The following is a 25,743-nucleotide window of genomic DNA, read 5'->3' on the forward strand; positions in this document are numbered from 1 at the left end:
TGCAGGGCTCCGCCGATCCTATGTAGATTTGACCTTCTCAGCTCATCACCTTGATCATCTTACTCAACATGTCCAACGACGACAAGAAGGAACCAGGCTACGTCCTGGGCACCGAGACGGATGACTCTTTAGATACGATCACTGCTCTGGTCGCCGCAGGTATAGATTGCGCTGTGTTATCTGTCGGAGTAAGCTGACATTCCCTTTTCGTCCAGACCATCAACATGATATCAAGCTTCGGACTATGTCCTGGCAGAAGACGGCCTGTTTGCTTGCCGGTGAGCAGGTCTGTCTAGCTATTATGGCACAGTCTTGGTCTCTCTCGTGAGTAACCATTCCCTTCAGATACCGGATTTCAATGAAGCTGATAAGAGTGTTCCCCTCAGTGTCCTCGGATGGGTTCCGGGAATCATTACTATGGTCCTTTGCGGAATCCTTTTCTGGATCACCTCCATCACGATGCATAAGTATATCATGAAACATCCTCATATCATGGATATCTGTGAGTCTGCGACAGTCCGAGAATTTCGACTTCTACCTGCAATAAAGACTAACAGTTGAATTATCGATAGGCGATTTTGGATACCATGTATTTGGACAGAGCAAAATTGCTTATGTCTTCTCCTCATTCATGATGCTTGCGAACAATATTCTTCTTATCGGATTCCACGTCTTGACTGGCGCCAAGGTCTTAAATACTCTCTCAGACCACTCATTGTGCACTGCTGTCTTCTCCATAATTGTAACCATTATGGGAATTATCATGTCCATGCCCCGCACCTTGCAACACGTTAGCTTCATGTCAATGTTCTCATGTGAGTAGCGAAATTCCCTCTAGCTCCCAATCGGCTCAAACTGACCATCTCACAGCCGCCTGCATGGGTATCGCAATTCTTCTCTTCCTTATTTTCGCTGGTATTGAAAAAGCACCTCTCTACGGGTACAGTGGCAACTACCCTACGGAGGGACCCGTGAAAACATACGCCTTCCCTCTACCAGGCACCACATGGGTCGCCTGCATGAACGCAGTGATGAACATCACCTTTATCTGGGTCCCCCAAATTCTATTCCCAACCTTCATTTCAGAGATGGAAAGACCGCAAGATTTCCCCAAAGCATTGGCTGTTCTTGCCGCGATCTCCGCCATCCTCTTCATCGTCCCTTCAGTTATTGGATTCCACTTCCTGGGCCAATACTCCACCGCCCCAGCCTTTGGCAGTTTAGGAGTCGTTTCATACAAGAAGGCATCTTTCGGCTTCGTGATCGTTCCTACCCTGATTATCGGCGTGATCTACGCCAACGTAACTGCGAAATTCATCTACACCCGCATCCTCGGCAAGTCCCGACACTCGCACAGCCACACCGTGCTGGGATGGAGTGTGTGGGGGATAATCATGGTCGGGATCTGGATCCTTGGGTTTATCTTCGCGGAGATTATTCCCAGCATGGGTGATTTCCTTTCCCTGCTCAGTGCGGCCTTTGATTCGTTCTTCGGCTTCATTTACTTCGCCATTGCATACTGGCAGCTGAACCGGGGATCCCTTTTCAGTGGTCTGGGAAGGACTGCGCTGACTGTGCTCAATATTTTTATCATGGCTGTTGGATTGTTCTTGTTGGGTCCTGGGCTGTATGCAGCTGTTGAGGCGATCATTGCTGACTACGCGGGATCTGTCACGCCTGCCTTTACTTGTGCCAACATGGCTCTCTAAGGGACAATCATTTGGTAGCTTTTTATGACCGGATAAGTTATTTGATGCCTATGTTTTATTATGACCCAAAGCCATCACTTAAATAGAGAAAGGCATGAACTGGAATATCACATGCTTTTTAACATTCAATTTAGTCTATCATGCATTCTGTAGAGTCCTTATAGATAATGTTCGGTTTTGTGTATCTACTTAGGAGGATAAAGAGAGAGTCGGTCTTATTAGCTAGCTATATCTCATATTTCAGTCATAAGTTTATAAATAAAGTTATATTTGATAGAGTTTAATTGACACTCTACTAGCCTAGATATGTGACCTTATTCCTCAACACCAATGTTGGCCGATTGCTCATTTGTGTACCTGCCTATTGTTCAATCATCCCGCAGTGCCGCCGAGATAGCTTTCATACCTCCCTCGAGTTCCTCACGTGTCGGCCAGCCGTATCCAAGGCGGAAGAAATTATCGGGCAACTCAAACCAGTGGCCTGGGCCAACATAAGTAGCATACTTCTTGAGTAGCCTGTCGTAAAATGCTGACAGTCCACCTTTGGGCTCATTTTTAATCCTCGGGAAGCAGACGACACCACCGGTAGGTTTCACCCATTCCAGTAAATCCTCACTTCCGATCCATGCCTCGACCATTTGAAGACGGACATTCATTTCCTGTGTCGTTTGGGCCAGGATTTGCTTTCTTTTCGAGAGAACCTGCGTGGCAATCCATTCGTCTATGACGCTGCCGCTGATACTAATCTGCTCTTTTGCTGCCAAAAAGACCTCTTGAAGGTCCCTGTTGGTGGTGATGATCCAGCCAATACGGATTCCGGGAATTCCAAATGACTTCGACAACGAGCTTACGCTTAGAACGTGGTTACCTAAGGAAGCCGCTGAGGGAAGTTTCTGACAATAAGCGATATCGCGGTATGTCTCGTCGACAAGCAAAAGAACGCCCTTTTTCTTAGTCACAGCAACAAGCCGGTCAAGCGCCTCCCGCGACAAAGTTGAGCCGGTAGGGTTGTGCGGGCAGGTCACGGAGACAAGCCGAGTGTTAGGCTTGATGGCATTTTCAATGTCATCAATGTTGGGCTGGAAGCCAGACTCAAAGGTAACGTCAATGTACGATATCTCACAGCCAATAGCCCTTGGCGTTTCCAGGTTAGTAGCATAGTTTGGGCGAACGACGACGAGGTGATTGCGTTCCCCAGCATGTGTGTTGCCCAGCTGCGACGTGGTGATGATGAACAAGGCACCTGCGGCACCTGAAGTGATTAGGACATCATCGGCGCTGACTTTGGCATCTTCGGCGATCAGCTTCCGTAACTCGGTCTCGCCTCGGTGTTCATTGTAGAGAAGTTTGAGGTTTGGAATCTGAAGCCCTAGAGATTCGAGAGTCTGGTCGGTGATGGAGCTTTCGGAAAGATTGTACTTGATCTTGTCATAGCCGTACTCTTCGGGCGCCTCAATCTCGATGGGCATGCGCTCGTACTTCATCTTTGGGAGTGTGATGGGAGGTTTGATAGGAATTTATGGCGAGAAAAGGACATGCATAAGATGAGCCGTTAAGGTCACAAGAAGGAACATATCGTTTTATTTAAACATTTTCGAGGAGGACAAAGCACTCGGTAAGAGGCAATGCCAGCTCCATTGAGTTGTAAAAAGTATTGCATACATACATCCATCGATGGATGTAGTAAGTAGTAGTAGTAGTTAGTAGTGAAGTCTCCACTTTCCCCCTGGTAGGCTTCGGCTCACTTGCCCTCCCAGGTGATGACTGAAACTAGCCCGCTTCCAACTACCCTCCCAGTTTACCCTCCCAGTTTACTCTCCCAGTTTATACCTCCTACTATCAAAATGCTTGTTATATTTCCATCTCGCTATCTTTGGCAAATCAGCATTTACAGGGCACTCAACATGCCTCGCTACGAGATTCCCTCCCAGAAAAGCACTTCTCTTCTTGCCCTTCAATGCACAATTATCAATGTACTATGTGGCCGTTTAAACTCCCGTCTCCTCTATAAGATGACTTCAATGCTCTTTTACACAGGGATTCATTCTCAAAAACAATCCATCTTTGCTCTTCCTTGTTCCTCCTAGGTCTACCCTCGGTGCCCGAATCCTCGCAACCATGTCGGTCACAGAAACCCTCAGCCTGGTAGATGCTAGCATTGCTGATTTGAGGCGAGCTCTCAATACTGGGTGCTTGACTAGTGTGGAGCTGGTCACTCTTTACCTACACCGCATCGCTCAGTTTGATATGCGAGGCCCATCTCTCAACTCTGTCTGTGTCTTGAACCCACAGGCCCTCCAAGAAGCACAGGCTTCCGATGACTACCGCGCAACACCAGGCCATGTCCCTCGTCCCCTCGAGGGAATCCCCTTTACAGTCAAGGATAGCTACAAAGTCAAGGCAATGACAGTTGCTGCCGGATCTCCTGCTTTTGCCGACCTCGTGGCTCCAGATGATGCGGCCATTGTCTCGAAGCTTCGAGAGGCCGGAGCTATCATCTTGGGTCGCACCAATATGCCGCCCATGGCCGACGGTGGTCCGCAGCGTGGTCTGTATGGTAGATCCGAAAGCCCGTATAATGCTACCTATGGCACAACAGCATATGCTTCTGGTTCCTCCAACGGCAGTGCGACTTCGACGACGGCCTCGTTCGCGGCCTTTGGGTTTGGTGGAGAGACAGTATCTTCGGGACGCTCCCCGGCCTCTAACAATGCTTTGGTCGGCTACTCTCCATCTCGCGGCGTAATCCCAAATCGAGGACAGTGGCCACTGTATCCAACATGTGACGTTATCGTGCCTCATACACGGACAGTCCCAGACCTCTTTGATGTGCTTAACATCGTTGTTTTTGATGATGAGATGGCCTCAACGGGAATCGATTTCTGGCGAAATCAACCTTATCTTTCTATTCCCAAATCGTCGGAAGTCCGACCTCTGGACTTCCATAATCTTGAAGATCCTCACGCTCTTCGCGGAAAACGGATAGGCGTGCCGACACGCTTTCTTGGTAGACAAGGGACAGAGCACTCAAATATCTGCACCAAGTCGGTCTTAAAATTATTCGATCGCGCACGCAGAGACCTAGAGGCCCTGGGCGCAACAGTTGTCGAGGTGGAATTCCCACTTATCGAGCAGTATGAGAAGCAAGATTTTCCGGGCCAGGCGTCCAACGTACCTGACTTATCAGTCAGCTGGGCAAAGCTTGAACGATGCGAGATGATTGCCATGGCATGGGACGATTTCCTGCGTGCTATGGACGACGTTGAACTTCCAAATCTTACATTTGCCGACCCGGAAAAGATCCACCCGCATATCGCACCCTTGGATGATCCCAGGGCAATGTCCGAGGCTGAGAACATTGTTCGGTATCCTGATATGATTGAATCCGTCCGTGTTCGAGCTACCTCCCTTGAGACTCTTCCAAAATGTGAGGAGGCTGTCAAGGCGCTCGAAAAAATGAGAAAGACGTTGTACGACGATTGGATGGATGTCGAGGGCCTGGATCTACTAGCCTTTCCGACGAATGGCGATGTCCCCTTTGCAAATGCCGATGAAGATCTGGATTCGATGCGTCACGCTCTTCAAGATGGAATCAAGTATGCCAATGGTGGTCGGGCGCTTAAACACCTTGGCGTGCCTTGTATCACGGTTCCCATGGGGGAGATGGAAGACAAGTTCATGCCTGTGGGCATTACCTTCGCCACAAAGGGTTGGGCAGACCAAGAATTACTTCGTTTTGCATTTTCATATGAAAACAGCTTCAAACGACGAACTATGCCCCTAAGAGCTCCAGAGATTTCCACTGACAAATTTCCGTTGCTGAGCAAGTGCTTGACGACATCCAAACCTGAACTATCTATTGAGCAGATCACGTCGGAGGTAATCACAGATGACCAGTTTGAGGTCCGTTCAGTTTCAGTTCACGGCAGAGTGACCTCGCCTGACTCCATCCAAATCTCTTCATTCACAGCCTTCGTTGATGGAAAAGCTGTAGATGGACTGACGGTTGAGGCTGGGAGGTGGACATTTGACTCTCAGCTCACCAGACGCAAGACATATGACAAATATCCTACGCTCGCAAAAGTTCCCAAAGACCATTTCATGTTAACCTTTGTAGCCAAGGCTTCAAATGGTAGATGCACAGCGCAGATGGTCCTCGTTGAATAGTTGGAAGCTATTTGAGATGGCCACCAGTGAAGTGGAGGGTCAGGGATCAGGGGTCACCTGATCCTTTTTGCCAGGACTGCCAGCTATCCAAGTCTCTTCTCCCTCTTCTTCTCACTCTTTTTCCCTTGCCGATTGGCAGTGGCAATTATATCATATCAACAACACACGAGCTCCCATCGGGATCGGGACCGCCAGATCCGTGCTGTTCCTGCCATAGTCCTGCTGTAATATCCAACAATCCTTCATGATCTTGAGTGCTGTACGGCTATTTCCGAACCCTCCACATCCCGTATCAAAGTTGGTCAGAAGTGACTGGAAGAAAGGTTGGTGCTCAGGATCAGCCATACATCCTATGACGCATAGAGGCCATACCAGGCCTCCAAGGGAAATTGCTAGGGGCCAATCACGAAGTACATCCACTGCCTTGCCGACGCTGTCTTTAATTTCTGGGAGTGATGCCCATGGTCCTGATACTATGGTACTTGACAGAACCAGTGAAGCCAGTGCAAAGATGTGCGAGACCCATGCAGCCCGGGGTGCTTTAGTATTTCCCTGTGAAGACATTCACAGTTAGTTTGTGTAAATATACATTCAGTTCAATACTCACTTTAATAGACATTTCAAGCTCGTCGATACCGTTCTGTAGCCGCGTATCAACCTCTTTGCTCCTCATCACCAAATCTGGCACACTCAAGGTTCCTTTCTCCTTCATGTCTGTTTTCCACGCCTGAAGGTGTGCCAAGTCGCCAATGGCGATCATAACCCAGTTGTAACAACCCATTAGGTCTGCCATCTCAAGTTTTGATGTTTCGAGCCATCGCCGGTATGAAATCTGCGGCACGCGGCCTGTCGAGATGCATGACAGGATATCGAACCATATAGCATGGACCATGAGAAATTCCAAGCCCGGTTGGGGCTGATTGTCATTTGATACGTGTTCCTCACTGGCTTTAGCGGCATCTGTGCTATTGGCAGGCCCAAGCAGAGCTTCTGGGGAATGCATGCTGAGAACGGTAGTCACGGCATCCAGATGAGGGAGCCAATCATATTCCGCACCATTAAAGACCTAGAGAGACGTTAGACACACAATAGTACTACAACCACTGAATATCTTACCTCAAAACTTATCAGCATTAAGCTAGAGGATGCAAATTCCGCAAGTTGAGACTTGTTGCCGAGGAGCGTCTCTGTCTCAGTGCGGCGCGAAAACTCAGAAAGCTCCCCGCAGGGCTTTGGAGTGATACTCGAATGCCTCTTGATTGCGCTGGTAGTCTATTTGGGAGACAACTTGATTCCGGTGAAGCGCGGAGAGCGCTAGGGCGGCTTGATACAGGGGGCCACCGCTACTAAGGAATAATAGGAGCCAGCCTCTATTTCCCAAGCGGGAACGGGGGCGGAAATAGGGGTACTGCCAATAAAAGACGGAATCAAGATAATGCATGACTAGAGATGCTGCTTTCGGCCCAAAGACATGTGCGGGTTCTGGATGCTGTGAATGCAAGCCAGTTGATGTATTTCTTTCATTTTGGACTGGGCTACAGACATACCCGGGGCTCTCGCTAGCAAGATCTGCGCTGCGGCTGGGATCGAGTCCCTTGCAGGTAACTTTTGGAAGAAGTCGCGGATGTGAAGGAGACGGACGCTCAGGAACAGCTGGGGTTGGCATTGTCAATAGGCTCTCGACGGGCATCTGGGGAGAAGTTGATCTAATAATACGTGATCTCTCCCTCCTAACTTGCCGAACATGATTCTGGGACTTTCGGACTTTTCGGAAATTTTGCTTCACGGCATTCTTGATGCGCGTAAGCTCTTGTCTCTCAGCGGTCGCGCCATCCATCCACGAGGGCTTAGGGCCGTACCCGTAACATGGAATACTTCGATCCCTACACTCCCCACAGGTGGGCGTTCGGAAATCACATTTGCGATGCCTGAGCTTGCAAGTCCAACATCCTGAAGGAAATGGTCCCATAGTACCAGCTCTGTTTGCTCCTTTGTCTCCCTATAGGAAGAAGATGATCTTACGGGAAGTGGTGTTCGAAGGGGATCACATAGAGCCTAACCGTATCAAGTATCGGTGGGTCTTAGCACGGCTAAGCCAATCTTGGAATGATTCCAAAGTCTTAACTCTTGATCAGTATGGAATTTCTACTACATGGCTCTTTGCTTTAACTGTTCAATCGGATCGCGTCTAATATACTGGCGGCTGGTGCTTGGGGGCTCTTCAACATGTAATCAGAGATCATCCCCACGTTCTGAATTGATTCCCCAGGCAGAGCATACATACGACCGCGCTTCGACCTTCCTTCCCAGGAGTTCGCCACGAGCTTCCCTCCCGGGAATTTCCCACCTTATTACCATCCACCGTGTCACAATTATACTCTCGACGCGCACCATCTACCAGACAGATAATCTCCTCTATCAAGCCAGAAAAGACAGTAGGTGATGGTTTGAATTGTTGGGGGATGGCAGCATTGACACCAATTTACACACCTGGAAGAGTACATCCTTGTCAGACATGACGAGCTTACGGAGAGCTTGGAGATAAAATGAGCCATCTCCAAAGAAATCAAAAGCCTTGAATCTTCCATTTTGCAGGTTAGTATCTTCAAAACTTATCTCGCATAAGCCCCATATCCATGCATATATTCGCTGCACCCAAGGACTTCAAAAAGCAAATAAAAGGTCAATTATGCCAACTCAGCCTCAATCAGACTCTCCGCAACGCCAGGATAAGTATAAATCCTAACAACCCTCAACCCAACTCTCTTCAAAACCCCCTTCCATTCCACCTCCGTCCTCTCCCTCACTGAAAAAAGTCCCAACATCATCATATCCATACTCGTCGCCGCCAGCGTTGGCATCTCCTCAGTAACTACGATCTCATTAAAGAGAACCCGCGAATACCCTCTGACCAAAGCAGGCACCAGATTCTTCAGAATCTGCACACAATCCTCATCACACCAATCATGCAAAATAGAATGCAAAGAATAAGCCCTTGCCCCCTTCACAGACTGCGGCGTAAAGAAATCATAAGCCTGCACTTCAAATGCCCTCCCTTCAGCACATTCCAAAACACTCGCAATAACAGGCTCACGATCCTGGAGCACAACTTTCCCAGGCAGATTTCCATACATCGCCACAAAAGCAGCAACATCATGACCCCGTCCACCACCAACATCAACCAGCAAAGTATCACCAATCCCCGCCTCGAACCCGCAAATCAACCTATGCGAAACGGGGTAAAACCCCTCCTCAAACCAACTCGCCTTTCCAGCACGGTAAGCACTCATAAACGAATTAAATTGCCGCAGATGCGGCGGCGTAGCAGCGACCCAGTCGAAGAATGGTAGGTCTGTTCTATGCGCCGCTTGAAAGGGTCCTTCTATGCCGCCCAGGGTCGGGGACCTGTATCCGTTTTTCTTGAAGTATTCTGGGAACCCGTTGAACGGTGGGCGCGCGGCTTCATAACAGAATATAATGCTGTGCTGATACCGTTCCTCGACGAGGCCGTTGCTTAGTGTTGTACCGTGGAATGCACCCGAGTGGAAGGCGAGCACGTTCATCGCGACCAAGTGCCGTGCTAGACGGGTCAGGAGTCCGACGTCGACGCCTGTTCTTTTGGATAGAGATTTCGGGTTGAGACCTTTTGGGGCAGCTTCTTGAAGGTGTTGGAATAGGCGCACGTCTACGGCGAGCCGGATTATGGCGGATTGTGCGGGCTGTGGCAGAAGTGGTGATAGTGTGAATTTGGTTGTTACATTATTGGGAAAGGTTTGTATCTGGAACTGGTCTTCTTACCTCTGCCCAGAAAGTTCTCTGGATGAATTCGCTTGGAATTTCGAGTGCGGCCACGAGTGCTCGGCTTTGCGCGATGAGCGCTTCTCGCGAACCGGGTTCATGTTCTTTAAATGCCTTTCCTGTGAAGGCAATTTGCTCGAGGATTGCGACGGGGTTCATGCTGGGTGTAGACTGAGGGAATTTTGGGTATTGATGTAATACACTATGCAAAAGAGGATCGATTAAATATCTTCGGGGCTTTAGGTAGTACCGGTAACATTTTCCGTTGAGATGTGCCGTCCCACCGGGTACGCCTTCGGTACATAGCAGTTTACTTGCGTCTTTATTTCCAAAGTTCTTTCTAGAAATTGATACTTTCCGTCAAGTGCAAATGCCCGGTCTTTACATTGAGGTACTCGAGCGACTAGAGCCGCACTAGAGGGGCCCACAGCGGGAGTTAACCAGGGTTGATGACTCTCTAGGTAAGTCCCGAGGTCAATTTCTTTGATGTCGATCAAGCACCATCTAATACCTTGTTGGTCAAGTCACACAAGTCAGGATATCATTTTCACAAGGGTCAATATTGTATATCATTTCAAAGGTCACTTATACTTTGATTCGAATTGCCAGCCATCTAGCGGGACTGCACGTATAGCGTGCACCCATTGTATATAGATTACTTGGGAGCGAAAAAAAGGTTAGAAAAATGTAATTCTCGACGCTAAAGTTATGGCTGAAAGGAATAATGGATTATATCAAAACCAGAAAGACCGGATGGAAGATGTATCCTTCTTTGAAACAGCGGCGTCAAGAATAACCTCTTTAACATCAAACACCAACTATACGCTCATGCCTCTACTGAATCAAGCCCATACTGATCAAAATCGGAATAGCCTGGTCCTCAATCCACTCGGTACATTTAATCAACGCCCGACGAGGCTCCCCAGGCTCATAAAACGTCATTGGATCCCAACTTTTGACGGGTTCCGTCTTCATCGTCACTTTGTTGAAAGCCTTCTGTTTGGATGGGGCACGGATAGACTTGAGAATATCATTCCAGTTCTTGGGATAATTGAGAGCTCTAGTATGCCCAATGAGTTCTTTTGAGAAGAAGTTCTCGTCTATCTCGGGGTCGTCGTATTTTGCTGGCTCGTAGTGCATGCCTGTGACAATGTCGCCGGTGACATGGTGCTTGATGCCGCTACCTGGACCTTGTGCATTTGTTTGAACGAAGAGGATAGTGTGGTATCGAGGCGATGGCATGTCTGGGTCTTGGATTGATAGCTTCAATTTGACTTTGTAGACTGGGTAGATTTGGGAGGTTGACATATTGACGCAGTAAGTTGTAGATAATGATGAAGATGGAAACAAATTGAAAAACCAATGTGACTGACTCTTGGTCAAGGAGCTAAACGTTTAATGATAAGAACCTCTGGTCTTTAATACTTTTTCCCCCGCTTTTTTCTTCTAGCAAATGGGGTATTACGGAATGCACCGAGCCGCCCAGTCAAGTTAGAAATAGTACATAGAGTATGTATATTAATGTTTAGTATGAGCGCTTAAAATCCCGTTTGACAATTAGTGTTGGTATTTCGAATATGTCCAGTCTTATCATGTTTGAATCCTCTACCCCTCACTTTAGACCACATGCTCGACTAGAAATACTTTGTAATGATTTTCCATTCGGGGGAAAATAGAAATACACATTCACCTAATGGGAATCTGTGTAAATGGCATATTGATACTGGCTTAGAGCATCTTGGGCAAATACTTAAAGGCGTGCACTTTCATCATCAAAGAACTCATTCCAATCTCCATCAGATGTATTAGTATATGAGGCACGCTAGATGGCTCGGCCCCATGGCTAACCTCCTCTCTGACTAGATTGACAGTCCAAGAAGAGTGATACAGACTTCCACACTGGTTTTGCATATTGTCAGTTACGTCGCTCAAAGAGAGTTTCTTCGGGTGAAAATGTGGGTAAATGCCACAGTCTAGACCATGCCTCGTCATGAAACACACTGGGCAGACGTGAATCCAAATACATCGTTTTCCTACAGGTTTTTGTAAGTGGATGCATGTAGTTGGTTAGAACTTTCCAAGCCCTAGATTTTCTCTTTGTGTCTTGCTTGGCGCATGGGCGTCGAATACTTAGAGTCAAGCATGTGGGCTAGCTTTACCGTCCAGTGTGTTTGCTAAGCTATAAGGTAGTCGAGATAATAATGAACTGATTGATTGATTCATTTTTTTGTTAAATAATAGTGAAAGGAGTAGGTGTTTCTCCAGTACGACTGGCCCGACAACATTCTTCGCCCTAAATCACCAATAGTATCTATGCAGGAATTATTATTTCCCCCTGCCTACACAGAAAGATGTCTTCTGAACATTTCCGTGTCATGTTCACTTTAATCCCATATTGTCCAGGTCTTCAATCCAAGTCCCCTTTCAACCAACCTTAATAACTATGAATTCGAACCGCACATGCCTTTAAGCAATCCTCGAGTCGAACATATCACCACAAACTGAATCTTTATTTGATACCTTTGTCAATAATTTTTGAAACTTAGAGCGACACATTCTGTTGGTAGGCCCAAAATCAACCCAATCGCATCAGTTTTGGCACGTAACATTTAGTACACACATTGCCCAATGAGCATTCAAGATGCGGGGAGTGTCATGGCGAACATCAAGCTACATAGAATTTAAGCTAAAATATGGCTATTCGATTTGGGGCTAACTTATGGTTACATCAGCTAAAAATAGTACTTCTCGTGTTCTTCGTGTTGTTAGTGGCTTCCAGTGAAGTATAAAATTCAGGAACACGAACTTACGAGAAAAGATCAACCAAAACTCCAGTTAGTGCCTCCTAGATCCCTTGAAGTTGTTATTTTTGTCAACAATCTTGGAGACCTCAACTGGTTGGGGTATATAATGCGAGATTAACGGCGATCATATCGGATCAGAGGAAGGAATACGAGTGAAGACTACTCCCGTCTTTGCTGCGAGAGAAATACGAAACGACGATCAGCTCGACAAACACGAAAAGCACTACAATGGGCCATATATCTTCCCGTAGCATATTGTGGTGATTTTTCTATAAAGGCTTCAACATCGATCGCTATTCGGATTCATCTTCTTCAACTCAGCCCTTCCAAACCACGGGAAAAACGAACCCTCCATCACAAAGACATACAACCAAGCAACTCACCATGCACTTCATTTCCCTCATTGCCTTGTCCTTCACGACGGCCATAACAGCGGTCAGTGCCTATCCTATCACCGGAACCACCGTCAACTGCCGCTCTGGTCCTGGAACAGGCCATTCGGTCGTCAAGTCATACAAAAAGGCCCAAGATGTCAAAATTACCTGCCAAACCACTGGAGATACAGTCTCTGGCAACAACATATGGGACAAGACATCCGACGGCTGCTACGTAGCCGACTACTACGTGAAAACTGGCAGCAGCAGCTACGTGACCGCTAAATGCAGCAGCGGTGGTAGCAGCGGTGGTAGCGGAGGCAGCACAGGCACTGGAAAGGCCATCATCGCTGCAGCCGAGAAGGAGAAAGGCCTCCCATACGTCTGGGGTGGTGGTGGCTGCAAGGGTCCCTCCGGTGGCGGCTTTGACTGCTCCGGTCTGACACAGTATGCTATCTGCCAGGCATTGAAGAAGACGATTCCCCGTGTTGCACAGGACCAGTATGACTCCAGCATGGGCAAGCGGTATCCTCGCGCGCAAGCTAAGGCCGGTGATCTCTTGTTCTGGGCTACTAGTGGTGATTGCAAGAACAAGGTTGCTCATGTTGGTATCTTTATCAATGATAAGTTGATGATTAATGCTGCTCGGACTGGTACGCCGGTTCGTGAGCAGGCTATTTGGACTTCCTATGGTGGGGAGAGTATCTGTCCTTATGTTATGAGGTATGTATCTCGTTCTCTGGTTTCTGGGCTGTTCATGCTAACCGGTATATAGATTTACTTGAGCGATATAAGGGCGGTTGGGCCAAGCTTCCTTTGAAATTTACCATTGAGAGACGGATACTGGGATATTCATGAGGATCTTCTATGTGGTACTCTAGATATATGTAGGAAATTGAAGTAACCTTCTATGTTCTTTTATCCAGAGTAACCAAATCTATACTGCAGCTATAGAGGTAACAATTCAAAGGAAAGAACAATGGGAAAGGTATGGGTTGGGAAGGTGGGAAGGTGGGCATGTGACATTTCTCACAGGGAAGGTGCGATGGAGAGTTCCACTTGAGGAAGGTATCTGGGATGTGACCATATAAAAGGCCCCCTCCCACCTTTCTTCCTCTTCCTCTTCTCTTCTCTCCCCAACCCTCTCGACCTCGCGACCACCATCTCACCGTAGCCCCCATGAGACAGCATAGGGGGAGGGTTCCGTAGCAACCCGGGTGCTTATGCATGAGACATCAACATTGTTGAGGCCCATGCAGCTCAGCATCCAAATCAGACCGGGCTTTCTCGTGTGCGTTCTTTGACAAGTGGCTAAGCATTTGGGTATCATAGTCACTTGACAAGTCCCACGGAATACATTAGGGGTGTCTAATCACATCCTCTTTCATTTTACAGCTAGTCACCTAGGTAGTCACCCAGTCTATGAATGAGCTAGACTTGGGTTTAATTTCCTGAATTTCATGTGGATCTGCCTAGGTAACATTGACATATGGCCTGTCTACATTGTCTTCAAAACCGGGAGACATCCCGACCAAAGAACTTGTTCAATGTCCACCGGAAAGCCACACGCAATTTATTGCGCCAGCTGATAGACATACTGATGTACGCCATCTTCCAGATGAGCGATGCAGTACGTCCCTTGATACCTTCTGGTAGGAAACTCTTCGAGCCACGGTCACCATTATGGGGTATTTGCATCAATGCCCGTTCGTCGCCGATGTACGCCATCGTGCCCAGGTCGCGGAAAGAGAAAGGCGGAGTCCGATCCAGGTCACCTTTGTTCAAGCGATCAGCTAGCCACTTTGATTCTTGGTTGGTGGCCTGTGCCGTTGCAGGAGGGGCACCCGTCTCCGGCATGGCATTATCACCCAACGCAAACACATCCCGGAGAACGGCCGTCTGGCCTGTTTCACTTTGCAGCTGCACCCGTAGATGTCCGTCGACGACAAGGGGACCTTTCTTGGGAGCTTTCTTGAATTTCCACGATGCGTTTTCGGGGTTTTCGGGTGCTTCTGGTGAGGCCTCCATGCTATGGACTGAGTCCGTGGGGAATGCGTCGATTGAATCAAGCGATTCGGTGATGAACTTGGGCATGGCATTACCCGTTACCCAAACACACATTCCAACACCCAATTCACCGTCCTCTTCGGTTGTAAGAGTCAGACAGCGCTTAGGATCCATATTGTATGGCGGAGGTGCACCAGGCGGGCCCCAACGCAAACTTTTGACATGGTGGGAGGTCTTGATATCGACACCCTCACGCTCCATAGTCTCCATTGCATATCGAGAAAGCGACTCATCGAACATCGAAAGCACCTTGGGCGCAACATCGTACAAAGTGATCTTCGGGATTTCATTAAGACTCGGGTATAACGCCATCATATCGGAGTAGATGAAATCGCGCAGCGACGCCGCAAGTTCGATTCCGGTTGGACCTGCGCCGACAATAGCAAAGTTCAGCAGCCACTTTCGCATCTCTGGCGTAGTGAAGGGCAGGACGGCCAGCTCGAAACATTCCCGCACACGCCGCTTGACCCTTTTAGCGTCCCCGATATCCTTGAAGAACATTGCATTCTCCCGCACCCCCGGTGTTCCGAACGTGCGGCTGACAGCGCCTACCGCAATGACCAGCTTGTCATAGGGTACTTCGAATATTTCCCCCTGTTCCCATTGGAGATGCGCCTGCATCGGCTCCTTATTTGTGGCCTCCGGGCCTTCCTCGGTTCCTCGCCGCTCTTCGGTCGTGCGGGGTGACTCGGTGACGCCACTTTTGACGACTGTTGCTTCGCATATAACGGTCTTCTTTTTCAGGTCAACTGCGCGAGCAGCTCCTTGGATGAAGTCGACATTGGCGCGCGGGTCGCGCACGGGTTCGACGATGTTCGAGAAATCAAGGGACCCGCTGGCCGTATTGGTGAGGAGCGGAGTAAAGACGAAGTATGAGCGTGGTGAGATTATGAGAGGTGCATAGGTCTTTGGGGAAAGCCTCCGCGAGAGAGTGTATCCACCCCAGCCGGATCCAAGAATGACGACTCGTTCTTTTTTATTTTCATGCTCCTGAGCAGCGGGGGGGCTTTTCAACTTGTGTTGCGAGGCATCTCTGGCCTGATGTATGAAGTGCCGGGGCAATGCTAGAAGATATGTATGTAAAATTGGCAGGGCGGGCAACGGAAGGGAACGGATTCCGTATACGTGGGAGCATCGCGCTCAATGGCCGGGTTTGCATGATAATGCAGGACTAACTCAGTCTGTCAGTAAATCGAAGATGGTCTGTTCAAAAATGATCCCATTCTAGCACCAAAAACTCCTATCTAAATGCGACATTGGTGCTCATAAGGTTTACTCTTCCGCTGACACATCGATGACTTCACTGTCGGCAGGGCAAGGAAAGGAGATACCCGGGGCGGATCTTGGGCCTGGCCCACTTGGTATGACCCATATTCGTCCGGATCTTCGTGCTCCCGTGAATGTGTTGGGAACTGAGAGCTGTTACTGCTCCATCTATCAAGCTCGTGGACACCCGGAACCCTTCGGAGCAGTCGGTGAGAAGGAACTGCACGTGCCGTCGGAGACGATCGGGAGGTTCAGGCACATGCTGTTCACATGGCACTGAATATTTTTGGCAGATTCTTATCAGCTGTAAATGAGTTTGAGGGTAACTTGTGAAGAAGAGGGGAGAAAACGAAGATATTATGAGTTCAAGGGGAGCGTCATACGATGGGGTTGCGCTAGGGCTTGGCAAAATCACATGGATCATACAATGCAACATGGATTTCAAGGTTATCTCAAGGATCTCCGAGGTTTTAGCGGCTTGAAGCTTTGATGCTGATTTGGATTTCAAGATAACAAGCAATCAGGTCCCGGATTGTTTTCTCGCGTTCTCTTCCACGGTCGAACGGATGCACTTGTGTTCGACTTGAGAGGCCGGCTTCCTTAGCACTGCATGAAGAACTGCATGAAGACGCCCGAATCCAAATTTGTCCTGGTTGTAACACGTCTCAATAGTGTTCAAGCAAATTACATGAGATTCAGCAAACTTGTCCGTCCATTCGACAAATAATCACCTCTCGATATTTTGCCTTCATTTAATAGGCGGTGTATATGGCGGTAAGAAACATCTCCACACCCATATGTGGCGTTATGTGGCGCACACACGTACCCCGAGTGGCGCAGCCGTAGTCTGAGTCAGAACGTCGGATTTAGGGGTAGATTGCCTAATCGGGATGATCTCTTTTTCTCCGCTGTATACCTTCAGCCTCATCGATGTATCTTTATTCGCCGCTCCGAGTTTTAGGTTTCTCGAAGGTTCAGAGATCATTTTGTAATGTATGCTTATCACCGATATATTGCTATATTGGGACCAATTCTCGGCTCCGAGCCCTGATGGCGAATTGGGGCGAAGATGACATGGTTAGGCAGAGCTGTCGTACGTATACCTCCAGAATGACGATTAACACAGCTGCCTGGGTGTATAACTAGTTGTATGTAAAGAGCAACATTTTGCTTCTGTGCATCTCTTGAGTACCAGATCAAGTGTCTTTCACTTTTCTTCGCTTTTCTTCTCTACTTTTGATATCTTCCAACATATCATTTTCTCTCGCAAGTTACATATTTTACATCAATCTATCAGCTCAAGATGGCTTCCATCTACCAACTCAACCAGCCTCCCAATCCGTTTTGGGACTTCGTCAACGACAATCTAGAGGACCATCCTTTCTTTGCTCCTCACGGCCACCGCGGACACCACGGACATAGTGGACGTCGTGGATGGGATAACCCCCAGCAGAGCGGCAACACCACCCGAGGTGCTCAAGCAGGTGAAACCACTGAGGCTAATGACAATATGGAGAAAGACGAAACGTCAGCATCGGACTCCGACTCCCCAGACACACACCAGCATCGCTGCGACCACTGCGGACATGGTAAGGGCAAGGGTAGGGGTCGTGGAGGCCCCGGCCACCATGGTCCAGGCCCATTCCATGGCAAAGGTGGCAAGGGAAAGCATGGACATGGCCCTCACGCCGGGCCCTATGGTCACCACGGTTACCACAACACCTCTAAGGAATTCCCACAGGACTCCGAAGCACCCCAAGCAGTCGGTGAGCTCTCCGAGGCCAACGCCATTTCCTCCGCCTCTAAAGAGAACATCGAAACCTCGGTATCTGACTCTGATTCTCCTGACAACAACCACCGCCGCCACGGCCACGGCGGAAAGTGCAAAAATAAGGGCCATGGAGGTCCTGGTCACCATGGACCAGGTCCCTACCGCGGCAAGGGTGGCAAGGGAAAACACGGTCATGGACCTCCTCCTGGGCCTTACGACTTCCACGGCTACGTCCATGACCACCACCACGGTGCCGGCGCATTCGGGGGTCCTGGGCGCGACGGAAGGGGCAGACATGGATATGGACACGGACATGGTCCCCACCCTGGTCCATACGGTTTCCCGGGCCACCACCACCACCCCAACGCCGGTCCCTTCGGTTTTGGGCCCCGCGGACATGGCAACCATCACAATGGAGGCCCCGGTGGCCGCGGCAGACAACACGGCGGTCCTCCTTTCGGCGGTCCGTTCGACTTCCTACGCCAGCTCGGTGCAGGACTTGGGTTTCCCATGAACGGGCCTACCGCAGAGGGTGTTGACTTCACGCCCTCCGTTGACGTCTTTGACACCCCCGCCAATTACATTGTGCATGTCTCACTTCCCGGAGCTAAGAAGAGCGATCTCAGTATTGACTATGATGCTGATGAGTCTGTTCTGCATCTGGCGGGTGTTGTTTACCGTCCCGGTGTCAATGAGGATATGCACCAGGCTCTTGTTATGGAAGAGCGGGGTCAGCACGTTGGTGTCTTTGAGCGTGAGGTCCGTTTGGGGACTCGTGTTGCACCGGCCTTCGTTGTTGTTGATGGAATCTCGGCGAAGCTGGAGGATGGTGTTTTGAATGTTACTTTGCCGAAGATTGTTCAGGATCCTGAGGTTGGGAAGAAGAAGGTTATTGTGGAGGATGGCGATTTGGATAATGAGAAGGATGCTATGGTCGTGGATGAGAGGACTCTCACTCCGGTGGAGTCTGAAGCAAGCGATGTTGAAGATGGTGAGACGAGAGAGTATGTCCAGGTTCATGTGCAGTGAGCACAGGTCGAATTTCTGTGATTTTGGATGATTTGGAGTTTGTGTTATGCAATTTTGTTTTTGTTTGTCGTTTCATATTTGAAATTGTTTGCCATAAAATAATGAATCGCCGCTCGAAATCGGGTGGAATATGTACCAATTAATCATTCTGTATAGACTTGTAAACGAAAGTCCCATGACGAATATCTATAAGTATGTCGTGATAATCACTAAACTAAACGGGGTATATCGGGATCATTTGCCAAAGACCCATCTTCTTGGCCATACCAGCCACTCTTTAAAGTCGGGGTTGATCTTGTTCTCAATATCCTCTAGTAATTGAAGTGAAGTGCCTTTGATGAACCAGGTATCGTCAACAATACGCAGCAGAACACACCAGTGGCCCAGCAGGACCAGTGCTGCAGGATGGAATGCTTCCAGATCAGCATGGAATTGTTTGGAAAGTGAGTATGCCCACATCAGGACCATGCCAACCTCTACATGGGGCCCTGCAAGCTCTATCTGACGAGCTGATATCTCAAAATACTTCATTGCGTGCTTGTAGTCTTCTCGGTAATCGGAAGGGTGTGGTAACTCACCCGGGGGGCTCAAGTTCTGGTGGGACTGAGGTTGTATGTGAGGGAATGGATAATCATCAATAAACCGATTGAGTTGTGATATCCGAGCCTCGATGTCAGGAGGAAGAAGAGATTGCTGCAAAGTCGCTGGGCTGAAACGGTGTTAGTTAGCTCGGTTCAGCAATTACCATGCCTCCAATGTGGGATTACAAGAACTCCAAACTCACCTTGGAATAAGCATTTCATCTTCAAGCCATATACAGTTAACAAGCGGGGCGAGCTGGGTTCTTCGAAGAGAGCGTAGCCATGGCCCCATGATAGTCTGCAATCCCTTGACGACGGAAAAGAGCTCCACCATATTCGATATCGGAGCAGGCCAGCAATCCTCCCCCAGTCGGATCGGCGAGGCACAGATGTATACCATGACCATAGAAGAAAAGCAGAAAACGGGCTGCCAGTTGCTAGGGTCAATTGGGGAAGAAATGAGCTCCCGGAATTCTTTCAGCCCAGCTGCCTGGTGGTAGGCAGCTGCCTTGAGGCTTTTTTCTTTCTGAGTTGGAAAGAGACAGGAGCGGTGCAAAGCAGCCAAAGCCAGTATTCCGTGCATCAAATATTTATTGGAATATCCCTCCGTTGGAAGAACAGTGCGCCAGACATGCCGTGAGTCTTCGCGGATTGTCAGAGTGTTACATGTCACGGTGCAGTAATGGTGCATGAGTTCAAGATCTGATGCCCAGTCATCCGTGTTCAAAGCCGGGATTTCAGTCGGTGAGTCGGACAGAAATTGCAGTAGATCAGATCTCCTCTCTGATTTAGGCTGCTCGTAGCCCAGAGTCCCCGGGTCCCCGGCGGGAGTTGCCGGATATGACTCTGCGCTCAATGGCGAAGGCACATAAGACGGCATCAATGACCCTGACTGGGTAGCGGGACTCTCAGCCGGGGTCGGTACGCCACGTTCAACATAGGAGCATTGAATGGCATGTTTGACACAGTTGGTACAGGGATATTGTTCATCGCACTGTGCTGGGTTAGAGTAAGTTCAAGCTAGGGGGCATTCGCCTAACCTTTAGTCTCCGTGATTTACATTGTGGACACCCATTGCGCGACTTGCGATGTGATCTCCTTGGACCCATTATCAAAGATGTATAGTGAGATCAAAGTGATGGAGTGAGATCAATTCGAATTCGAGTGCGGATACGGGGATACGGAGAAACGAATACGGAAACGGAGACGGAAACGAATTCGCCGACAAGCCTCTTCAATGCCCCCACATAGTCTATCCAAACTGCGTAAAAGCCAAGATATCCCCCCCAAATTATAAGAATAACGCTCGAATCAATTCGTTCAGTTATAAGGTCGGCTAAATTTATAGTGGATCGTGGAGGAAATTTGTTTCTGATTTGAGGCTATGGTGGTAGCTAGTAGCGATAGTTGTTGCCCCAGCCGATGGCTGTTGCCCTGATTCATATAAAGTCCAAACGTGTACCCCAACTACCTTAAATGAACTCAACTTCTTCAAACGCTCAACTCATCTCATCTCAAGATGTCTGACCAGCGTAATATATATGGGTACAATCCCTCTCTTCCCGCCGCTATCATCTTTATCATTCTCTTCAGCGCTTCAACCGCTCACCACGTGTATCAGCTTACCAAGTCAAAATGCTGGTACTTCATTCCCTTTGTGATTGGCGGAATCTGTACGTGAGGCTACTTGTTTGGCTCTTTCAGATCACAACTAACTCTCTCTCAACTCATACAGTCCAAATCATAGGGTACATCTGCCGAGCGGCGTCGCATGACAACTTCTATGGAATCCCTCTGTACGCCATGCAGACACTGTTTATCCTGCTGGCGCCGCCGCTATACGCGGCATCTATCTACATGATCCTCGGCCGCACAGTTACCTACCTTCAGGCGGAGCACCTCAGCATGGTGCCCATCAAGTGGATGACCAAGATCTTCGTGACAGGAGATGTGTTCTCGTTCTTCTTGCAATGCGCTGGTAAGTAAATCACTTGTCATCAAATGAAACAACAGGCCAGCTACGGTCTGAGAACATGAAAGCTAACCATACCTCTCATTTCAGGTGGCGGTCTCATGTCTACAGGAGGCTCCATGCGTGAAACAGGTTCGAACATAACCATCGGTGGTCTAGTCGTCCAACTCCTCTTCTTCGGCTTCTTCGTGATCGTCACGACGGTTTTCCACTTCCGCATCTCGCGTCAACCGACTTCCAAATCACACTCAGATCGCGAGCAAACCCGCAGTGATGGCTGGAGACAGCGCAATTGGTTCACAATCCTCGTTGGATTGTACATCGCCAGCTTCCTGATTTTGGTGCGGTCTATTTTCCGCTTGGTCGAATACAAAGAGGGGTACGATGGATACACCATGACTCACGAGGTGTTCATGTACATCTTCGATGGACTGTTGATGCTCATCGCCATGGTCGTCATGAATGTGTGCCACCCCGCTGAGGTCATAGGGAATGGGAAAGAGGGAGGCCGAGAGTATTCAGATGTGGTGCAGCTAAGCTAGACACCGAATTTTGTAGCTTCCAGGGCTGATGCAGTTGACTACTAAGAATCCTTTTTAATTATCGTCAAACCCTCTTCAATGCTCACCAGAACTTCAATTACTTTGAGTACTATATAGAAGACGGGTATATCCAGCTTTTGCCCAAAGATCGAAACAAAAAAATGAACAAGACAGAAACGACAAGCTATAAGACACAATATTCAATCATTACATGCCATAAATCGTATCATCATGATCTGTAGTCCACACTAGACCGCAGATCGTAACTTTTTCGCACAGTGCCATTTCCCAACCCACCAACGTATAGATCGGGCCTCCTCGACGTCCCCGTGCCACGCGTAGAAACAGGTAGCAGGTTCCCACCATATCCAACATCAATACTCCTCCGCATACGCGACAAACTGATCATTTTCTCCATCTCCAAAGCCTGGAGCGTTTCCTCGCCCCGTTCACTTTTCGCGGACGCCTTCTCCCGATTAGACAGCCAGCGCCGACCACCCACACGGAAGAAACCACCAATATCATCAACAGTGAGAGCGACCCAGACAAGTGGGATGGAGATTGCAAAGCCAATACCAAAGGTATACTTTGCCACATAACCGAGATTCAAGTGTTCGAATTCTTTCAGGTTGATCGTGAAGATAGAGGCGATGAACGACAACGGCAAGAAGACAATAGTAACAATAGTGAAGACCATAATTGTCTTGCTCTGGCGGGTTGTACCCGCAGCCTGATCACGCGCAAAGCGGGCTTCGAAGGCATTGGCGTGTTTCTGTTTGAGATCTAGCAGATCCGTGATGGAGTGGTAGATACGCTCGGCCTGTTTATCCATTCGGTCGATGTCCTTGAGGTGCATGTCAATCATGCGCTGCTGGTCTTTGAACCGTTTCTTGACCTCAAATTGGGACCGGTGCTGGCCTTGGTACGTCTCGCAGACGACTTCTTGGAAGTCAAGCAACACGTTATTTTGGTGCTCCAGCACCGTCCGGATCATGTTCAGCTCGTCTCGGATGTCCTTTGTCTCGGCTAAAAGATTGGTTTCCTGTCCGATGTCCAGGAGCCGGTCGACGAATAGTGGCTGGCCGTCCTCGTCACAGTAGCTGCTGCTTTCGTCTGTCCCATCGCAGGATTTTGGTGGAGAGCTGAAGGATCCGTTCAGCTTTCGGTGACTTTTCAGCCAGTCTGATGCCTGTCCGGAGGCGTGATTGAATTGGTTAAAGAGCACGGTCTCTTTGTCCGTAGCTATACCAATGGATGACTCGAACATATCGAGGAACTGGTATTCCTCGTCGCCTAAGCGGTGTCGATCGAAGACTCCGGAGCATCGATTGGTGATTATCATGGCTAGATCATAGACGGATTTGACAGGGTCTCGAGTTTTGGAGTTGATATCCTCAATAATCCCATCCAGCACATTAAGCGGGTCATTCTTGGGCTGGTCCCATCTCTGCGGGAAGGCCGTTACAATCAGATTCGTGCCCAGAACCCACATCCACAGTTGATCCACCATGAATATCTTGGGGTCTGCCTCCATTCCGGGGCTTTTTGTTTGGTACCGATACACCACCTGATCCTGATCACGACTCTTGGTATCAATGTTCGGGTAAAAAAACTGGTCCAGTGTTCGGCGGATATGGAGAGAGGTCGTTGAGGATGATAGATGTGCGTCGATGAGCATTTCGTCTCTTGTCCGCATTCTTTTAATCCCATTGGGTACAAAATCCAGCGTTTCCGCTCGTGAGATTGCATCCTGCATCTTTTGTCTTCGCTCCGTGGTCTCGAAGTGTAGATACGGCATAAACACGCAGACGTTGCACGCAGAAACCAGAGGGTGAGGATCTTTGCAAAGAGTTGACGAAGACAGGGGTGATGACCTCGCCTGTTTCTCGCTCTGCCCCCAAGGTGACTTCCCTTTTGTCTCCTGCTTGGGGGTCCCCGGTGCGCTGCCTGACTTGCCACGCTTCGGATGATTTTTGCTCTTTTTTCCATGCCCTTCATCATGGAAGTAAGAGTCCACCTTGTCAAGCTTGCCGCCTGTTCCTTTTGGCTTGCGGGCAGCGGTATCCATGACCTTCACCTGCATATTTTCAGACGCAGGCTCCTCCGAAGACTCATCTTCATGTCGCCGCAGCGGCGTCCGTGGTGTATTCTGACACAGCGGTCGCATAAAATGCGAGTGTGTCCTTTGACCCCGATGCTGATAGTTGAAAGACTTCTCCAGCCCCTTGAACCCATCAACATCATGAGCGCCCTCCTCAATAAAAGACTTGGTGAGTAGAGCTTCCACCCACGCCATGTTATTCGCCGGCAAGTGAATCCACCGGAAATCAGCCCCACGGCTATCAGCCGGCATAGTGGTAACAGCCTGTTTCCTGGGATTCTCCCGGTCCCTCCCATAAAGCAGATTGAACACTGACATGCGCTTAACCCGATTCTCATTATGAAAGTTTCCAAAATCAACAACAGTAGCATCAAACGCCGCACAAGCATCCTTAACATCATCAGAAAGACTCTCAACATTGTTAAACGGCGCAAGCAGAAGCACAATATCCTTCCTCTTGAACTGTGCCGCGCGCAAAAACGGCGTGCTTCCAAAATTATCCCTAACCCTCCTCTTCAGCTCCGGCCTCTCAAGAAGACACTCCACAACCTCTTTATGACCCCCCCTGCGCAGCAAGATGCAGTGGCGTAATACCATTCAAAAGCTGAGCATTGATATGCGCACCTTCACTGACCAAAATCCGCACAATCTCCTCACACCCCTTATCACAAGCATTATGAAGCGGCGTCCAGCCACCATCACTCGCAGCATTAACAGCCGCCTTGTGCGCAAGCAACAACTGCACAATATCCGCCCGGTCATGGGCAGTAGCAATATGCAACGCGGTCTTCCCACGCAGTTCAACAGCATCGATCTCCGCCGGCATCCGCGCCACCTCCCCCTCACCAACATTCCTCGTCAACAACATCTCCGCCAACCTCCAATTCCCAGACGCACAAGCCCAATGCAACGGCGTCCGTCCAAGCTCATCTTGCCCCTCAATACCATCAACAAGACACTCCGTCCTCAACAACAACCTCACAACCTCATCCCCCCACCCCCACCGACAAGCCTTATCAGCGGCAAGGTTATGCAACGCATTCCTGCGGCGCAGGTCGCGCTTATTCACATCCGCACCGCGCATAATGAGCAAGTGCAGGATATCAGCGTGGTTCTTCCATGCAGCAGTCATGAGCGCCGTTCGACCTTCTTTGTCTGCGGAGTCTGGACTTGCGCCATGGTCGAGGAGGAGACGGACGATTTCGTAGTGGTCACGCTCGACGGCGCGGAGGAGTGGTGAGGCGCGGTTTGAGGGGACGTCTGTTTTTGCGCCGAGGGTGAGGAGGTATTCTGTTGCTGCGACGCAGGCTCGTTCGGCGCTGCGCATTAACCCGATGCGGAGGAAGTTGTCGGTTAATTGGTTGTACTCGCTGGCGAGGGCTATTGTCTTTTTGAGGGAGTCGATGTCGTTTGATTCTGCGGCGCGGAGGAGTCGAGGCTCCAGGCGCTCGTGGCTATCGCTCGTTATGCTAGAGCGGGAGGGTGGCATGGTGAGTAGAGTGAGGGGAGTTGCAATTATTAGGGTATATATATTGTAATATTGTTGTGTATAGGATGTCGTT

The 25,743-nt window shown here is 49.2% G+C and overlaps 12 protein-coding genes across 12 annotated transcripts; 5 read left to right on the forward strand and 7 right to left on the reverse strand.

Annotated features, from left to right (window-relative positions):
* Positions 1-68: 68 nt before the first annotated feature.
* N7487_003849 (uncharacterized protein) lies at positions 69-1,709 on the forward strand (the record flags this gene model as incomplete). Its single annotated transcript, XM_056871596.1, has 5 exons — positions 69-159; positions 216-324; positions 387-502; positions 573-815; positions 871-1,709. 5 exons carry the CDS (start codon positions 69-71, stop codon positions 1,707-1,709), a joined length of 1,398 nt encoding a protein of 465 aa, XP_056729316.1.
* Positions 1,710-2,077: 368 nt separating this feature from the next.
* N7487_003850 (uncharacterized protein) lies at positions 2,078-3,193 on the reverse strand (the record flags this gene model as incomplete). Its single annotated transcript, XM_056871597.1, has 1 exon — positions 2,078-3,193. One exon carries the CDS (start codon positions 3,191-3,193, stop codon positions 2,078-2,080), a length of 1,116 nt encoding a protein of 371 aa, XP_056729317.1.
* Positions 3,194-3,827: 634 nt separating this feature from the next.
* On the forward strand, positions 3,828-5,876 carry N7487_003851 (amidase family protein; the record flags this gene model as incomplete). The annotated part of the gene is made up of 1 exon (XM_056871598.1): positions 3,828-5,876. The coding sequence occupies one exon, from the start codon at positions 3,828-3,830 to the stop codon at positions 5,874-5,876; it is 2,049 nt and encodes a 682-aa protein (XP_056729318.1).
* Positions 5,877-6,178: 302 nt separating this feature from the next.
* N7487_003852 (uncharacterized protein) lies at positions 6,179-7,542 on the reverse strand (the record flags this gene model as incomplete). The annotated part of the gene is made up of 5 exons (XM_056871599.1): positions 6,179-6,226; positions 6,291-6,428; positions 6,484-6,942; positions 6,993-7,140; positions 7,424-7,542. The coding sequence occupies 5 exons, from the start codon at positions 7,540-7,542 to the stop codon at positions 6,179-6,181; spliced, it is 912 nt and encodes a 303-aa protein (XP_056729319.1).
* A 1,021-nt stretch (positions 7,543-8,563) lies between these two features.
* N7487_003853 (uncharacterized protein) lies at positions 8,564-9,833 on the reverse strand (the record flags this gene model as incomplete). The annotated part of the gene is made up of 2 exons (XM_056871600.1): positions 8,564-9,595; positions 9,675-9,833. The coding sequence occupies 2 exons, from the start codon at positions 9,831-9,833 to the stop codon at positions 8,564-8,566; spliced, it is 1,191 nt and encodes a 396-aa protein (XP_056729320.1).
* A 675-nt stretch (positions 9,834-10,508) lies between these two features.
* N7487_003854 (uncharacterized protein) lies at positions 10,509-10,982 on the reverse strand (the record flags this gene model as incomplete). The annotated part of the gene is made up of 1 exon (XM_056871601.1): positions 10,509-10,982. One exon carries the CDS (start codon positions 10,980-10,982, stop codon positions 10,509-10,511), a length of 474 nt encoding a protein of 157 aa, XP_056729321.1.
* A 1,880-nt stretch (positions 10,983-12,862) lies between these two features.
* Positions 12,863-13,637, forward strand: N7487_003855 (C40 family peptidase; the record flags this gene model as incomplete). The annotated part of the gene is made up of 2 exons (XM_056871602.1): positions 12,863-13,575; positions 13,628-13,637. 2 exons carry the CDS (start codon positions 12,863-12,865, stop codon positions 13,635-13,637), a joined length of 723 nt encoding a protein of 240 aa, XP_056729322.1.
* A 724-nt stretch (positions 13,638-14,361) lies between these two features.
* Positions 14,362-16,078, reverse strand: N7487_003856 (putative pyridine nucleotide-disulfide oxidoreductase; the record flags this gene model as incomplete). Its single annotated transcript, XM_056871603.1, has 2 exons — positions 14,362-15,983; positions 16,045-16,078. 2 exons carry the CDS (start codon positions 16,076-16,078, stop codon positions 14,362-14,364), a joined length of 1,656 nt encoding a protein of 551 aa, XP_056729323.1.
* Positions 16,079-17,488: 1,410 nt separating this feature from the next.
* On the forward strand, positions 17,489-18,985 carry N7487_003857 (Hsp20/alpha crystallin family protein; the record flags this gene model as incomplete). The annotated part of the gene is made up of 1 exon (XM_056871604.1): positions 17,489-18,985. The coding sequence occupies one exon, from the start codon at positions 17,489-17,491 to the stop codon at positions 18,983-18,985; it is 1,497 nt and encodes a 498-aa protein (XP_056729324.1).
* Positions 18,986-19,219: 234 nt separating this feature from the next.
* Positions 19,220-20,675, reverse strand: N7487_003858 (Zn(II)2Cys6 transcription factor domain-containing protein; the record flags this gene model as incomplete). Its single annotated transcript, XM_056871605.1, has 3 exons — positions 19,220-19,694; positions 19,770-20,560; positions 20,607-20,675. 3 exons carry the CDS (start codon positions 20,673-20,675, stop codon positions 19,220-19,222), a joined length of 1,335 nt encoding a protein of 444 aa, XP_056729325.1.
* A 410-nt stretch (positions 20,676-21,085) lies between these two features.
* N7487_003859 (RTA1 domain-containing protein) lies at positions 21,086-22,080 on the forward strand (the record flags this gene model as incomplete). Its single annotated transcript, XM_056871606.1, has 3 exons — positions 21,086-21,239; positions 21,302-21,544; positions 21,629-22,080. The coding sequence occupies 3 exons, from the start codon at positions 21,086-21,088 to the stop codon at positions 22,078-22,080; spliced, it is 849 nt and encodes a 282-aa protein (XP_056729326.1).
* Positions 22,081-22,309: 229 nt separating this feature from the next.
* On the reverse strand, positions 22,310-25,670 carry N7487_003860 (ankyrin repeat protein; the record flags this gene model as incomplete). Its single annotated transcript, XM_056871607.1, has 2 exons — positions 22,310-24,732; positions 24,776-25,670. The coding sequence occupies 2 exons, from the start codon at positions 25,668-25,670 to the stop codon at positions 22,310-22,312; spliced, it is 3,318 nt and encodes a 1,105-aa protein (XP_056729327.1).
* Positions 25,671-25,743: the final 73 nt, after the last annotated feature.

This window comes from Penicillium crustosum (assembly GCF_028827405.1).
Source record: "Penicillium crustosum strain IBT 35664 chromosome Unknown utg000002l_segment0_segment0, whole genome shotgun sequence".
Taxonomy (NCBI): domain Eukaryota; kingdom Fungi; phylum Ascomycota; class Eurotiomycetes; order Eurotiales; family Aspergillaceae; genus Penicillium; species Penicillium crustosum.